Source organism: Echiichthys vipera (genome assembly GCF_963691815.1).
Source record: "Echiichthys vipera genome assembly, chromosome: 9".
Taxonomy (NCBI): domain Eukaryota; kingdom Metazoa; phylum Chordata; class Actinopteri; order Perciformes; family Trachinidae; genus Echiichthys; species Echiichthys vipera.
This window is the reverse complement of record NC_139834.1, coordinates 4013865-4030875: the sequence shown is the minus strand read 5'-3', so window position 1 is coordinate 4030875 and position 17011 is coordinate 4013865. Positions and strand designations below refer to the sequence as shown.

The 17011-nt window shown below is 38.9% G+C and overlaps 2 protein-coding genes across 2 annotated transcripts in view; one reads left to right on the top strand and one right to left on the bottom strand.

The window, feature by feature from the left end:
- taf13 (TATA-box binding protein associated factor 13) overlaps positions 1–17011 on the bottom strand; it is a 329277-nt gene that overhangs the window by 135586 nt on the left and 176680 nt on the right. The window lies entirely within an intron of this gene.
- The window catches only part of lama5 (laminin, alpha 5), a gene marked incomplete at both ends in the record, with an annotated part of 134679 nt that overhangs the window by 79721 nt on the left and 37947 nt on the right, over positions 1–17011 (top strand). The window contains 13 exons of the mRNA XM_083920454.1: positions 251–388; positions 755–889; positions 1637–1771; positions 2008–2145; positions 3617–3669; positions 3933–4032; positions 4423–4475; positions 4612–4717; positions 4853–4952; positions 6649–6805; positions 8969–9107; positions 15937–16079; positions 16298–16401. Of these exons, the coding sequence (XP_083776580.1) occupies positions 251–388; positions 755–889; positions 1637–1771; positions 2008–2145; positions 3617–3669; positions 3933–4032; positions 4423–4475; positions 4612–4717; positions 4853–4952; positions 6649–6805; positions 8969–9107; positions 15937–16079; positions 16298–16401 (1501 nt within the window). The remainder of the gene's footprint in view (positions 1–250; positions 389–754; positions 890–1636; positions 1772–2007; positions 2146–3616; positions 3670–3932; positions 4033–4422; positions 4476–4611; positions 4718–4852; positions 4953–6648; positions 6806–8968; positions 9108–15936; positions 16080–16297; positions 16402–17011) is intronic.

The following is a 17011-nucleotide window of genomic DNA, read 5'->3' as shown; positions in this document are numbered from 1 at the left end:
ACACACACACACTCCTGAATAAACAGACAAATTCCACTAAGCTGTGTTAATAACAGCTTTACACCTTTAGTCAGTGGAGCTGGTACACACACACACACACACACACACACACACACACACACATACACACACAAACAAACAAACACACACACACACACACTTATAAAATAAGTTTTATTCATTAGTCTGTGTTGATGCAGTTTTATTTATCTAAGCGTGTGTGTGTGTGTGTGTGTGTGTGTGTGTGCAGCCTGTCAGTGTTCAGGTCCAGGCTGTCTGGACGGGTCGTGTGACTTGTTGACGGGCCACAGCGTGTGCCGCAGTGGTTACCAAGGTTACCAGTGCGATCAGTGTGCACCGGGCTACTTCAACTACCCTCTCTGCCAACGTGAGTCACATGTGGCTACAATAAAGTTTATTTAAACAGATAAAAACACACGGGAATGAGTGTTTCAAATCGGCATTTTGGTTGAATTTAGATGTTTACGCTCTTTTTTTCCCAAGTCCTAGATTTGTTTGATTTTCCTAAAGGATGCTTGTGATTGGCCTAGTCCACACGTACATGGGTCGTTTTGAAAACGTAGCTTTTTCCAATATTTGGCCTTTAAAAGAGACTATTCTCAATTAAAAGTCACTATAAATGGCCCTTTTAGCAAAGAACATAATTTAAACTCGAATAATTGATGATATGATTGTGTTTTGTGTAACTCTGTTCCTTTCAAATGACAATAATAAGACTCTGTGCGTCTCTCAGTGTGTGGCTGCAGCACAGTCGGCTCTCTGCCTGAAGGCTGCGATGCGTCTGGTCGTTGTCTCTGCAAACCGGAGTTTCAGGGTCCTCGATGTGAACAGTGCAGGTCTGGATTCCACTCCTACCCCAACTGTCAAGGTACACACGCACACACACATACACACACACACACACACACAGATACGATGTACCGTGGGACTGAACACCCATGGACTCACATGGAAAAACTCAACGTTAGCCACCTTCTTATGAAGTGTTTTATTGCCTCGTTAAATTTGATGATGCTTTATTTGGGTTCCACCTTTTCAGTGTGAAAGAATAAATGTAGCAGGAGAAATGGACGACATGTTTCAGCAGCATACTTGTAAGGAAATGTTTAGAAACATTACGATACTCGTATACTGTAATAAGCAAAAAACAAATGCGTTCTTCAGTAACACTTACAGCATAAGCGTGAGTAATAAACGGTTCATTAATAGATAATTAAGCTTTAGTTTATAGTTATTTACTGTTAAACTGTTAGTCATTATTCATAATTAATAATTCCTTTAGTGTATTATAAAAAATGATTACTTTATAAATTAAGTTAATCATTGTTTTGTAAACTATTTACAAACATTTTGATGGATGTTATAATGTTGCAACTAATTCCTGTAATAAAGAATGATTAATGAGGTCTATAAAGCATCAAGTTAGATGATTTGTGCACTGATATGTAAAGAATGTTATAGATGCTTTACAAACAATGTTTATTGATGGTTTACAAACAATTTCTTTAAGTACAAATCATTTGATAACCAGATTCCGGTGTATCCACTTCTTACCTTTCATAACGCTTTATCTGACTTTATGTTTTACGAGCTCTTATTTTTCCTGTGTTCCCAGTGTGCACCTGTGATCCTCGCACCTCACTGGACACCAGCTGCACAGCATCAGGTCACTGCCACTGCCAGCCCAATTACAGCGGAGCGTCGTGTGACCAGTGCGCTCCTGGTTACTACGGTTACCCAAGCTGCACATGTGAGTTAACCCTAAACTTCTGCCTGGTTCATGACGCTGCTTGATAAATCCATATATATTTCTTTATGGATGAATAAATGTGTGTGTGTGTGTGCGTGCGTGTGTGTGTGTGTGTGTGTGTGTGTGTGTGTGTGTGTGTGTGTGTGTGCGTGTGTGTGCGTGTGTGTGTGTGTGTGTGGGTGTGTGCGTGCGTGTGTGTGTGTGTGTGTGTGTGTGTGTGTGTGTGTGTGTTGCAGCCTGCCACTGTTCTACAGAAGGATCCCGCTACACCAGCTGTGACCAGGTGACGGGTCAGTGTGTGTGTCTGCCCAACGTGGTGGGGCTGAGGTGTGACAGCTGTGCACACGGCGCCTACGGCTTCCCTAACTGCCAAAGTAATAGCAACACACACACACACACACACACACACACACAGGTTAATTACTCTGTCTGCTACACATAATGGAAGTGGGGTTTGACAGCTGCTGTTAATGTTACCTACAGTTAATCACACACACACACACACACACACACACACACACACACACACACACACACACAGGCATCTTAAAGAGAATCTGAGTGACATTAAAAAGCACGTTTTAAAGGCAGAACTGCTGTTGGAAGCAGAAATAATGTCCTCTATTGATGCTGCATTCAGTTTCTCCTTCAATATTGAGAAGACGTGCATGTGTGCCTGCCAATAAAAACAATAAGTAGCAAAGGACTTTTATTTCATATTGACAGACTGCAGGAACGTGACTCATAGACATAACAATGCCTCATGTAATGTAGGGAATGGCGATGTGCAACATGTTTTAGGTTTCTCTCTGCTCTAACACACCTGTGTGTTAGGGTAGGGATAAACCTAAAACATGCAGGACAGTGGCTCTCCAGGATCGGAATTGCCCACCCCTGATCTAGTTGTTTATCTGTTAAGTTCCAATCTATCAAAGAGTGAGTTAAAACAAAGTTTATTGATCATATAACCCACTAACAAAGCGATTGTATTTGCTGCTTTACCCAGAAATATGATCTGAGTGTGTGTGGAGACTTTACTGCGTGTGAAACACTATATAAAAATAGTATAAAGTATAAAAAATAGTATAAAGTATAAAAAATGGATGTAGCATACCCGTCGAGGTACGTTCTCTCAACTTGATCCAGTCGTCGCCATCTTGTCAGAATTTGACTTTGTGGTGCTTACATGCTTATAAGGCTGATTCATAACGTCACTCACATGCAGAGAAAATGAAAGCAGATAACACCAAATGTGTGACCCGACACATCACACACACATGCCAGACATACAAGACAAATGCACCTAATGCACCTTATGTATATCACTGTAAATAACATAACAAAGATATTTATAACAGCCTGGTCACTTTACTTTGCACAATTATTTTATCTTTCTATTTTAAATTTCTCATATTTACTTGTTAACCTATTTTTAATATTACCTCTATTTTTTATCTTAAATTATTGTTCTGTGTTGTTCTGTTATTGTTCTGTTATTGTTATGTAAATGTTATTGTTATTGTTATGTTTAGGTTTGTCCTGTTAAATGTTTGGAAACTGTGAGAAAAGCATAAGCCGGAGTCAAATTCTCTGTATGTCCAACATACTTAGCAATAAACCTGATTCTGATTCTGATTCTGATTCTGATTCTGATATTGATGCTTATGTACAAACTAGCACTTCTGACAGTTGTTTTTAGCTGACTAATGAATGTCAGATAGCTTACAAATGTTTAAACAGACATTGCGTATTTTAAAAGCTGCATTTTTACTCTCAACAGACTGTCCAAGTATACAGGCTGTATATGCAACAATAATGTTCTTTCTTTCTATGTCATTGATGAAGCTGGTACCTGCCACCCTGCCGGCTCTGTTCAGCATGTGGTGCAGCCACCAGTGGTGAGTTTATGTCTTTCTTTTGATGCTTTAGTCGTCATATTTTTTTTCAGCAAATGATATTTAAGGTTAAATGCGAGACTAAAAGAGCTGAGATGATGAGCAAATCACATATCTAGTGGTATAAATTGGATTTTTGTGGTATATTTATATTAAAACCTCACATCTGGAGAAACAGGGTTTTTGCCAAAGTGCCAAAACAAGATGGTGTTTAGGAATATTTACAGACTTATTGGTTTATCCTTTCCTGTCAATCATCCTCTTAGGGCCAATGTGAGTGCCGTCGCCATGTGGAGGGCCCGGCCTGTGACAAATGTAGAGCTCTGTACTGGAACCTGTCTCCTGACACTCCTGATGGATGCACCAGTAAGAAACACTAAACACGCATACACACGCACACGCACACACACACACACACACACACACACACACACACACACACACACACACACACACACACACACACACACACACACACACACACACACGCACTTACACACACACACACACACACACACACACACACACACACACACACGCACACACACACACACACTCACACACACGCACACACACACACACACGCACACACACGCATTCACACACACGCACACACACACGCACTCACGCACACACACACTCACACACACACGCACACACACACACACACGCACACACGCACACACACACACTTGCACACACACACACACACACACACGTTTGTGTCATTAATGACTTTCTCTCTCTCTCCTGCAGACTGTGAGTGTAACATTGCAGGTACGGTCAGCGGGGTCGCAGAATGCGCACAGGTGAGCAAACTAAACCGCGGTTCTTCGGTCTATACGGAGACATTTATTAATACTGTACAGAGGTGAAGATGCTAGGATTGGCAAATGGATATTAGATGGATGTGGATGTCAGTAATAAGGTTCTTTTGTCTGACAGGGGACGGGTCAGTGTCACTGTAAGCCCAACGCCTGCAGTGGAACCTGCTCCACCTGCAAAGACGGCTACTACAACCTGCAGGAACACAACTACTTTGGCTGCCAGGGTGACTTTAATGACACTTTTTAAATCGCTGCTTTCCCCTTCAAACAAAAGACTGAGCTCTGAGATGCTGCCGTGTTGTGTTTTAAATGTGTGTGTGCGTGTGTGTGTGTGTGTGTGTGTGTGTGTGTGTCTTCAGGTTGTCAGTGTGACATTGGAGGTTCAGCGGGTCAGTCCTGTGGAGAGAGGAACGGCCGCTGTCGCTGCAGACCCAACATAGAGGGACCCAAGTGCAATCTGTGAGCACCACCGTCTCTTTTTTATTGGTTCACCTCAAACAAATGCAACATTTCAACTATCAACAGCACATTCATTTGCTTTGAGACCAATAATTGTATGCACACATCATTCGTTTACATTTATAGTTTTCACTCTAAGGCCGTAAATGTTTTGGGTTTACCAGGTAATAGACTAGAGTTTTCAGTAGCTTGTGGCAGTGCACTACAACATATGTGATTTATTTTATTTTTTTCTGATTTATTATTATTTTTTACATTTCAGTAGGTTATGGAAGTGCACAAACTTTACAGCATAGTAACTCATTTCTTTTTTATCTAATTTATTATTATTATTATTAATAATTTATTTAAAGGTGTATGTATAAAATACATTATTAATGACTTATTATATTTCTTTATTATCTAATGTATTTTATTTGTTTATTTAAAGGTGTGTATATACGATATATATATATATATATATATATATATATATATTACATTATTAATGATTTATTTTATTTATTTTTATACATTTATTTAAAGATGTGTATATACAGTATAAACAGTATATATATATATATATATATATATATATATACAGTATTTATACAGTATACATATCTTTTCTCTTTTTGTCTTGATTTTTAGTTAAATTATAATTAAAGTTCAAGAAAATCCCTTTTTTAAATAAATAAATGCATGATGTCAGTGAGTATAAATAATCTTGATCTCATACTGACCAAAATAATAAAAATAACAGTAATATCTTTATTTATATTACAAAGTTATATAATCCAATAATTATAATCCAGCAGTAAGAAAATAACTGCAGTAAAACAGCAACGTACAAATGAAAAGCAGTGGAATTGGTTGATTCCTGCCATGATTGAGCAGCCCTCCTCATATTAACAACTTTCTCTGGCTGAAAAATATCAAAAGTGCCGTAACTGTTTAGTGACTCTTAGGGCGCGCTCACACTGTCCTCCCGGACCGAGACCCGGACTTTAGGGTACTTGTCCCCCCTCCCTCTCCCCCCCGCGCCCCAGCCCCGTTTGTACTCACACTACCTGGGCCTCGGCCAATGCTTCTTGCTGTCCATACGCCATCAAGCCGTAACACGTCACACGCATTGATCGCGTGTGCGTGGCTTTCTTTACAAATCTTTCCATAGACCTCTGAGTTTTTGTGCGTCTTGTCGACTGTTTTTGAATATTTTCATCCGACCAAATCTGCAGTAAACACTCCACCTCCGCATCACACCAACATGAACCTTTCACCGCCATTGTTGTTGTTGTTAAATGTCCGCGCATGGTCCGTCCTTCTATTTACATGTCCGAACAGGCGGACATAACGCTACTGCCGTAGGGCTCGTGCTCGTGCGCGTACACGTGCGCACGCTCGTGCTCGTACATGTGCAAACGGCTCCGCTAAAGCCCACCTCTTTCAAGCGGGCCGTGGCGGCCCAGCTGGCCCCAGTTGAGCGCGGAGCGGGTGCACTCACACTACTTAAAGGTACTAGACTTTAGCTGAAAAACCGGTTTTGGCCGCGGCCAAAAGGACAGTGTGATCACGCCCTTAAGGCATCTTACACATTGTCAATAAAATCATGTTAAACCTGCTAGAATCTTCTGTTTTCCCAGAGTATTAGTGTATAACCATCCGTTTTTCTACATAAGCCCTTTGAGTCTCTGAACGGGTCTCTGTGTGTCTGCAGACCTCGTCCGGATCACTACTTCCCCGACCTCCATCACCTCAAGTTTGAGATCGAGGAGGGAACCGTGCTGGACGGGAGACCGGTGCGCTTCGGATACAACCCTCTGGAGTTCCCCGACTTCAGCTGGAGAGGTTACGCTCAGATGTCCCCCATCCAGGTACCAACGCCTCCTTATGACCTTTACCACCGGACCACACAGTCACAACATGGTGCACCCACGGGTTAAAGATAACATACAACATTATATTGTGTAAATGAAAAACTGCATTTGGCCTGAAAAAAAAGGTTTCCTAATGTTTACTATTAATATAGTATCAATAATACATTCACACACTGCACTTTATCATTTTTCTTGTAATTTAACTAGAGTGAAATATATAAAATGTATTCTGATATGTGCTTTTCTTATAAATGATGTGTATTGTGAATGACATATTTCTGTGACTGTGGCCCGTCATTTATGCTCCTCCTGCATGAAATGGACAGCTCGCCCCGTGGCCGAATGTTGTGTGGACTTTTAAAAGGATATTTCTCCTTGGTAGAAGAACTTATCAGCACATATATACACAGTAACCTCCAACACAGTAACAGTTTTATATCATTTAACTTTTACGTATACCTCAAATCAGTGTGTTTTTACAAATATTCACTGAATCAAAACAAACAACGACATGTACTAAACTGACTACGCTAAAGCAGCAGTGGGGTGTACTACGAAGCTGGATTAGTGAGTTAGCAGGTATGTTGCGCTCAAAGCCTGGGTCAGGTGTGACACGTCTCTTTTAGCGTGGCTGTATCACCATGGTAACTTATGCTTTCAACCAAACCCGGTCAGGAGGAGGTTTTCAGCTCAGACTTAGAGCTCAGTGACTTAGACTTTGGTGTTAGATCGACTACTTCAAGCTCAGAGCAGCTTCCTAGACTTCCTTTATTAGAGACACAGGTTCTCATCAGAAGGTCTTCACTATTTGATCATCCTTGTTGGACCTTAGTTGGCAATGCAACTTAGTGTTGCGCAGTGTGTCTGTTTGACTGCGATTCTTTGTAACAGGTACATTTTATCATGAAGTTGGTGATGCCCAAACTCTGCGTGCTGTGCTATCCACAGGGTTGTAGCTACGTTTAACTCATTGCACAAAGTTTGCGATGTTTCAGAGCTTTTTGCCAACTCAAACTGTCAAGGAAGGATTTTATAGTGTATCAAGTGAAACAAAACCTGCAGCTCTGTGGTAGAGTGGAGGCAGTGCGTCAGTTATGTGATTCTGCATGCGGGGTTTTAAAAGATCTAATTCTTTTGTCACATGAAAAACATATATACTAAAAGTTATGGAATTATGTCCAGTGTGGTTTGTGGTGTGTCTTTGCATTCCCTGTAATATACAATAAAGCAGGCTGGATGTTTTTGCATTTTTAAATCATCATCTCTCTATTGGGATTAATGGCGATCAATTATCAGTTATATTTAGACAATATGCAGAATCTTTTCACTTACAGATTTACACAATCTGCTGTTTTGTTTTGTCAGCACGCCTCCCTAGCCTTATTATGTGCAACTGCGTTGCCCCTTGCTGTTATCATACTGTGGAACTGCTCATAGGAGTTCATTACTATCCAAAGGGTGAGTCAGTTGACGCGATGCACGCCCTTCTTTATGAGAACGCACACTGAAACTAAAGCAGAAACCCTGGCTATACAAATTAACTCATAAGTGAGCTTCGTGGTACCGTTGAACTCTGATTGCGAGTTTTTTTTCATCGATCCAGGTTCTCCAAAGAAACGCTTCGTAGTTCACCCCTCAGGTTTAGATAAACACTGATCCAATGAACACTTAAAAATACAAAGAAAGAAAAATAACACATATGTGACAGAACTTACCGTATATTAAACTTGTCTGTTTTTTTTATGATATTAAGAAGCTTTAAAAGCATTAAGTGAGTCTTCGGGAAAGACACTTTTGGAGGGATGTTTGTGCTGAAAAGTGGAACCCAAAGAGAAATATTGTTGGTTGTATTTTGGGGTAAAAGTGTTTTCTTTCATTGGTGAAGGTGACGGTATTAAAGTCTTGCTTTTGTTGTGGTTTCTCTGTTTGTGTTGGTGTTTTCCACCTTCTTCTCCCTTCTTTATGTTTTATTTCTCATCCCCCTTTACACTCCTCTTCTCATCACCCCTCTCTATACTTTTATTCCCTTTGTTATTCCTCCATGCCTAATAATATTTCTTGCTCCTCTTTCGTCTACTCTTTCCACTCTGTTAATATCCTCCTTCCGTCCTTCCTCCTCTCTTTACCCCTCTTTTCTCTTCCTGCCTGCTCCTTCGGCAGTCCAAAGCATTGGTGTCGGTGTCCGTCAGCTCTCCGGACCTCTTCCACGTGGTGCTGCGCTACGCCAACAGGGGGGGTTCGGATGTTCGGGGCAGGGTTTCGGTCATAGAGGACGGCTGGAACTACTACTGTGGTAACTGTGAGTGCTGGGAGAGGACCCAAAAAGGTCCTTCTGTCTTTTCTCATTCCCTCCATCCCTCACTCCAGAGGCAGCACTGCAGTAAATGCGGCTCTACCTCTTGTCTGTCCGATTTCCATGCTTTGCTCAGGATTTCAGCTGTGTTCCAGAGATATAAGTCATAAATGCAGGGTCACTGGGAATGGTCATCAAAGTCTGACATCCTCTCACATTTGAAGACAATGTGAGTTTTAGTCACAGATTTCTAAGACTTTACAAAGACTCTGTAACTTGCAGGCTCATTATCTGCAATCTCCTGTATTTTACACCAAACTGCAGAGAACACTTAACTCAGGAACCACAGATGAAAGACGTCATATGTTGACAGTCTTCCTGTCAATTCTGCATCAAAATAATCCATAGAGATAAGCTGAATTTCCGTCAACATATCTAGCTGGTGTTTGCTACTTCCTGTTTGGTGAAGGAGAGAGAGCACCTATTGGTTGTTGACAATGTTCACGTCATTGAACGTCACTATTTTCACGAGCCAAGACTAAAAACCTGCGATTATATTAAATATTGGAACGTCAGGATAAGATGACCCTGTCGATTAACACATTTACACATTCCACTAAATTCGCACAATACTGTCTCTCTAATCATCATACTAAAAGGACACTAGGACCCATTGATGATTACGTAAATACAGTGTTTAAAAGTATTTACCGATTTTAGACACTTTGAGGCCATAAAGCGAGGATTAACAGAGCACAGACGGAGATATATGACGACCTGACACTCGAGCATTTTGTGAAAGGGAAATCCCTTGAAAAGTTGTCTAGTGTAGTGTTGCATTGTGCAAAACCCAGAAGTTTTTTTGAGCGAGATTTCAAAACGGAAAATCTGACACTTTTATTGTTATTATTATTATTATTATTATTAGTATTATTATAACATTTCTTTATTTAAACTCGTAAATTTATTGAGGAGCAACTTCATTTACAATATAGCTGAGACAAAATCATAAAACGGACAAGGACAAGACAAAACGTTGAGGACAAGGAAAAACGTTTGAGGAAAACACAAAACTTTGAGGACAAAACAAAACTTTGAGGACAAAACAAAACTTTGAGGACAAAACAAAACTTTGAGGACAAGACAAAACACAAAACATTTGAGGACAAGACAAAACTTTGAGGACAAGACAAAACTTTGAGGAAAACACAAAACTTTGAGGACAAGACAAAACTTTGAGGACAAGACAAAACACAAAACTCTGAGGACAAGACAAAACTTTGAGGAAAACACAAAACTTTGAGGACAAGACAAAACACAAAACTTTGAGGAAAACACAAAACTTTGAGGACAAGACAAAACTTTGAGGAAAACACAAAACTTTGAGGACAAGACAAAACTTTGAGGACAAAACAAAACTTTGAGGACAAGACAAAACACAAAACGTTTGAGGAAAAGACAAAACTTTGAGGACAAGACAAAACATAAAAATTTGAGGACAAGACAAAACTTTGACGACAAGACGAAACACAAAACGTTTGAGGAAAAGACAAAACATAAAAATTCGAGGAAAAGACAAAACTCTGAGGAAAAGACAAAACTTTGAAGACAAGACAAAACACAAAGCGTTTGAGGAAAACACAAAACTTTGAGTACAAGACAAAACTTTGAGGAAAACACAAAACTTTGAGGACAAGACAAAACACAAAACATTTGAGGACAAGACAAAACTTTGAGGACAAGACAAAACTTTGAGGAAAACACAAAACTTTGAGGACAAGACAAAACATAAAAATTTGAGGACAAGACAAAACATAAAAATTTGAGGACAAGACAAAACTTTGAGGACAAGACAAAACTTTGAGGACAAGACAAAACACAAAACTCTGAGGACAAGACAAAACTTTGAGGAAAACACAAAACTTTGAGGACAAGACAAAACACAAAACTTTGAGGAAAACACAAAACTTTGAGGACAAGACAAAACTTTGAGGAAAACACAAAACTTTGAGGACAAGACAAAACATAAAAATTTGAGGACAAGACAAAACATAAAAATTTGAGGACAAGACAAAACTTTGAGGACAAGACAAAACTTTGAGGACAAGACAAAACATAAAACTTTGAGTACAAGACGAAACTTTGAGGACAAGACAAAACTTTGAAGACAAGACAAAACTTTGAGGACAAGACAAAACTTTGAGGACAAAACAAAACTTTGAGGACAAAACAAAACTTTGAGGACAAGACAAAACACAAAACATTTGAGGACAAGACAAAACTTTGAGGACAAGACAAAACTTTGAGGAAAACACAAAACTTTGAGGACAAGACAAAACTTTGAGGACAAGACAAAACACAAAACTCTGAGGACAAGACAAAACTTTGAGGAAAACACAAAACTTTGAGGACAAGACAAAACACAAAACTTTGAGGAAAACACAAAACTTTGAGGACAAGACAAAACTTTGAGGAAAACACAAAACTTTGAGGACAAGACAAAACTTTGAGGACAAAACAAAACTTTGAGGACAAGACAAAACACAAAACGTTTGAGGAAAAGACAAAACTTTGAGGACAAGACAAAACATAAAAATTTGAGGACAAGACAAAACTTTGACGACAAGACGAAACACAAAACGTTTGAGGAAAAGACAAAACATAAAAATTCGAGGAAAAGACAAAACTCTGAGGAAAAGACAAAACTTTGAAGACAAGACAAAACACAAAGCGTTTGAGGAAAACACAAAACTTTGAGTACAAGACAAAACTTTGAGGAAAACACAAAACTTTGAGGACAAGACAAAACACAAAACATTTGAGGACAAGACAAAACTTTGAGGACAAGACAAAACTTTGAGGAAAACACAAAACTTTGAGGACAAGACAAAACTTTGAGGACAAGACAAAACACAAAACTCTGAGGACAAGACAAAACTTTGAGGAAAACACAAAACTTTGAGGACAAGACAAAACACAAAACTTTGAGGAAAACACAAAACTTTGAGTACAAGACAAAACTTTGAGGAAAACACAAAACTTTGAGGACAAGACAAAACACAAAACATTTGAGGACAAGACAAAACTTTGAGGACAAGACAAAACTTTGAGGAAAACACAAAACTTTGAGGACAAGACAAAACATAAAAATTTGAGGACAAGACAAAACATAAAAATTTGAGGACAAGACAAAACTTTGAGGACAAGACAAAACTTTGAGGACAAGACAAAACACAAAACTCTGAGGACAAGACAAAACTTTGAGGAAAACACAAAACTTTGAGGACAAGACAAAACACAAAACTTTGAGGAAAACACAAAACTTTGAGGACAAGACAAAACTTTGAGGAAAACACAAAACTTTGAGGACAAGACAAAACATAAAAATTTGAGGACAAGACAAAACATAAAAATTTGAGGACAAGACAAAACTTTGAGGACAAGACAAAACTTTGAGGACAAGACAAAACATAAAACTTTGAGTACAAGACGAAACTTTGAGGACAAGACAAAACTTTGAAGACAAGACAAAACTTTGAGGACAAGACAAAACTTTGAGGACAAAACAAAACTTTGAGGACAAAACAAAACTTTGAGGACAAGACAAAACACAAAACATTTGAGGACAAGACAAAACTTTGAGGACAAGACAAAACTTTGAGGAAAACACAAAACTTTGAGGACAAGACAAAACTTTGAGGACAAGACAAAACACAAAACTCTGAGGACAAGACAAAACTTTGAGGAAAACACAAAACTTTGAGGACAAGACAAAACACAAAACTTTGAGGAAAACACAAAACTTTGAGGACAAGACAAAACTTTGAGGAAAACACAAAACTTTGAGGACAAGACAAAACTTTGAGGACAAAACAAAACTTTGAGGACAAGACAAAACACAAAACGTTTGAGGAAAAGACAAAACTTTGAGGACAAGACAAAACATAAAAATTTGAGGACAAGACAAAACTTTGACGACAAGACGAAACACAAAACGTTTGAGGAAAAGACAAAACATAAAAATTCGAGGAAAAGACAAAACTCTGAGGAAAAGACAAAACTTTGAAGACAAGACAAAACACAAAGCGTTTGAGGAAAACACAAAACTTTGAGTACAAGACAAAACTTTGAGGAAAACACAAAACTTTGAGGACAAGACAAAACACAAAACATTTGAGGACAAGACAAAACTTTGAGGACAAGACAAAACTTTGAGGAAAACACAAAACTTTGAGGACAAGACAAAACTTTGAGGACAAGACAAAACACAAAACTCTGAGGACAAGACAAAACTTTGAGGAAAACACAAAACTTTGAGGACAAGACAAAACACAAAACTTTGAGGAAAACACAAAACTTTGAGGACAAGACAAAACTTTGAGGAAAACACAAAACTTTGAGGACAAGACAAAACATAAAAATTTGAGGACAAGACAAAACATAAAAATTTGAGGACAAGACAAAACTTTGAGGACAAGACAAAACTTTGAGGACAAGACAAAACATAAAACTTTGAGTACAAGACGAAACTTTGAGGACAAGACAAAACTTTGAAGACAAGACAAAACTTTGAGGACAAGACAAAACACAAAACATTTGAAATATACATAAGCATATCTAAAATACCAAAAAGTAAAAGTGACAAAAATAAATTGAGAACAGAGAAGTCTAGTTAAAAACAGGAGCGGTTGGGAGTAAAATACGATGCAGTTATGGATTGAAATTGTCCTAATGATGAAGTGTGGTACGTTCCAGGTGGTTTTGTTCCAGGTGGTTTTGTTCCAGGTTAGAGGTGCACAGGAAGGAAAAACTAACTAGACTTTCCAAAGTCATTGTTAACAGATGGAACCTGCAGTGTGAGCCACGTGTACGGTGGAGACTTAGTAGCTAATATAGGAAGGTAAGAGACCATTTCAATAGTGCCAAATCACAACAAAACGTATCTAAACATATGGAGTAGGTAAAGACCACACTCTCTGACTTATTCATGATTTACAGAGACCCAACAGTCCCCCCATGAGCATCAACAAGTCGCAATACCTTTATTATTATTATTATTATTATACTGTATATAATAACTATAATAAGAATTATTATTATGGTTATTATATACAGTATTAATCCAGCAATTTTCTGCACACAGTGGCGATGAAATCCAGTGTCTATCACGCCTGTTAGATAGCGAGGGCCATTCAGTCAAGACAGATGTTTGTCCTCCATAGAGCTGGTATACAGTATATAATAACCATAATAATAATATTCATTATTATTGAAGATTGTGCGACTTTTTGCTGCTCATGGGGGAATTGTTGGGTTTCTGTAAAGACTCAGACTCAAACGTAATTAATCCCACCGGGGGGAAATGATTTCAGCAGCTTACACACTGGCACAGTACGAAAACACAGTACACACAAGAAAGGAAATAAGTTAATAAAGTGAATAAATAGAATATAATGCCAAGGAATAGAGTGTCATCAAGGATCAGTTGAATGAAGTGAATAAATACATAGGTTGCACATGTCTCACCAATAAGATGTACATGGTGAAAGGAATACAATCCTTCTGAAGAAGTTAAGAGAGGAATAGCAGAGGGGAAAAGAGATTTAAAAACGGTTCTTATAAATCAAATTGAAGTGAATTGAATTCAGCTTTTAAATCCAGGTCACAGTGCTGAGTGTTGTAGCTGTCGCCTGTCATAAATCTCATGGCTGAAGGAAATACGGTGTCAAGCGGGTGCAGAGTTGTAGCTGATGCATGCGTGTCTAAACTGTCTCCATTATCTTTTATGACTTTGTTCGGAGCACAGCTTCATCCCTGGGTGAAGATCTTCTTCATTCCTCCTGTCCTGTCTGTCTGTGGGATGATGGATGGATGTGTTTGGTGCTTTGTGCTTTTTTTTTGCTGTCGGTGGCGGCTTCTGCTCCATCTTCTCTCCAACTTCAGGGCCACAGATCAGTGCACAGCTCAGGGATTTATCATATCTTCTCCCCCCTCCACACCTCCACCTTTTCTCTCCCACTCATCCCTTTTACCACCCGTCCCTGTAGACTGCAGTGAAGCTGCAGGTTTATGTGAGCGAGGCAGACGTTTATCTGACCCGCTTCATCCTCAGATATGTAAACTCTGAGGGCGCCACATCCAACGGTAAAATAACAGCCTATCAGGTCAACCGCAGAGGTAGGTCTCCAATCACAAGAGAGTATCAGTGTGAGTGCTTTTGACTGAGGATTAAACAGCAGTAGATGAGATAAGAGCTGTAAGGAACTTTTGTGATCGTTAAAAGTCATTTTTCATGCAAAAATGGCAGAAAATGCTGTTTTCAGCCTCTCAAATATGGAGATTTCTCGTTTTTCTCTGTTTTATATCATATTAAATTCAATATCTGTGGGTTTTTGACTGACATAACAATACATTTAGACATTTTTCACTATGTAGATATAAATATATAAATACCAAACCATTACGTTTTTAAACAGTCAGCATATTAATTGATAATTAAAGTAATCGTTAGTTGCAGCCCTAGTTGGGATGTTTGTGTGAGTGTGTGTGTTTTATTGAAAGTAAATCGCAAAAATGTATCTTTTTCATTCTATTTATTACATTTTAATGCAGTTTTCTTCCCTAAAACATGTTTCTTGTGTTGTTAATTGATGTTATGTTTCCTCACATGCATCCACAGTGTTCACTTTTGATTTATTTTCACTTTTAATATCTAACACCCTACATATCTGGTGTGTGTGTGTGTGTGTGTGTGTGTGTGTGTGTGTGTGTGTGTGTGTGTGTGTGTGTGTGTGTGTGTGTGTGTGTGTGTGTGTGTGTGTGTGTGTGTGTGTAGGTTCAGAGCAGTCCAAACAGATCGTCTTTGCTCCCAGTGTGGAGCCGACTTTTGTCAACGTTCCCCAGAACAACTTTGTGGAGCCGTTTGTCTTGAACCCGGGAACCTGGACTGTGGTAATAGAGGCTGAGGGAATCCTGCTGGTGAGACACACACACACACACACACACACACACACACACACACACACACACACACACACACACACTCACTACACATCTGTTCTTATACATGCATACAAACAATTGACCAGGGTGGATGTATTTAATCCAAAACCCCCTTTAACATGTCAGTTGAAAAAGTGCTTGTATTTCTTGTTGGTACCTGCAGTAACACTGTCCGTGCTCTGCTTTACCTTCAGGATTACCTGGTCCTGCTGCCCAGTGCCTACTATGAAGCTCCCATCCTGCAGATCAAAGTCACTGAACCCTGCACCTACAGCTCTGCGCCCGACGCCAGCCAGAAGTAAATCTGCACAAAGTTCTCACTGAAATCAAGTCCTTTCAGGGGGAAACATCACTGACTGATAGCTGATATCTTTTTTCTCATCATGTAACAGGTTTTATAGCGTCAGGGAATGGTTTGACATTTTTAGGAGATGCACTTATTTGCTTAAGTGCTTAGCTTAGCTTAGTTAAGCTTAGCTTAGCTTAGCTTAGCACGAAGACTGGATCTTGGGGGAAACAGCTAACCTGGCTCTGTCCAAAGAAGGATTCGAGTGTAAAGACAAGTTGTGGTTTCATGAGGTGTTATGTGTGGGACTGTATTCAAACTGCCTACTATACTAACAGTACTGATGAGGCCAAAATGAAGCATGTCGTATAAGATAAGATAAACTTTATCCACACGTTACTGCAGCTCAAGAGTTTAGTAAAAGCAGAGAAAAAAAGTGGCTCAGTGATAGAATTTAAACAAGATATAAATAGAAATAAGATGAAATAAAATAGAATAGAATATAGCTATATACGTTAAAATAAAATAGAATAAAAAGCTATATATGTACACCTTTCACCTGTATTTCACAGATATGGACATGTAGTATGAATTGCACAGAAAAGTATGCAATATGCAAACA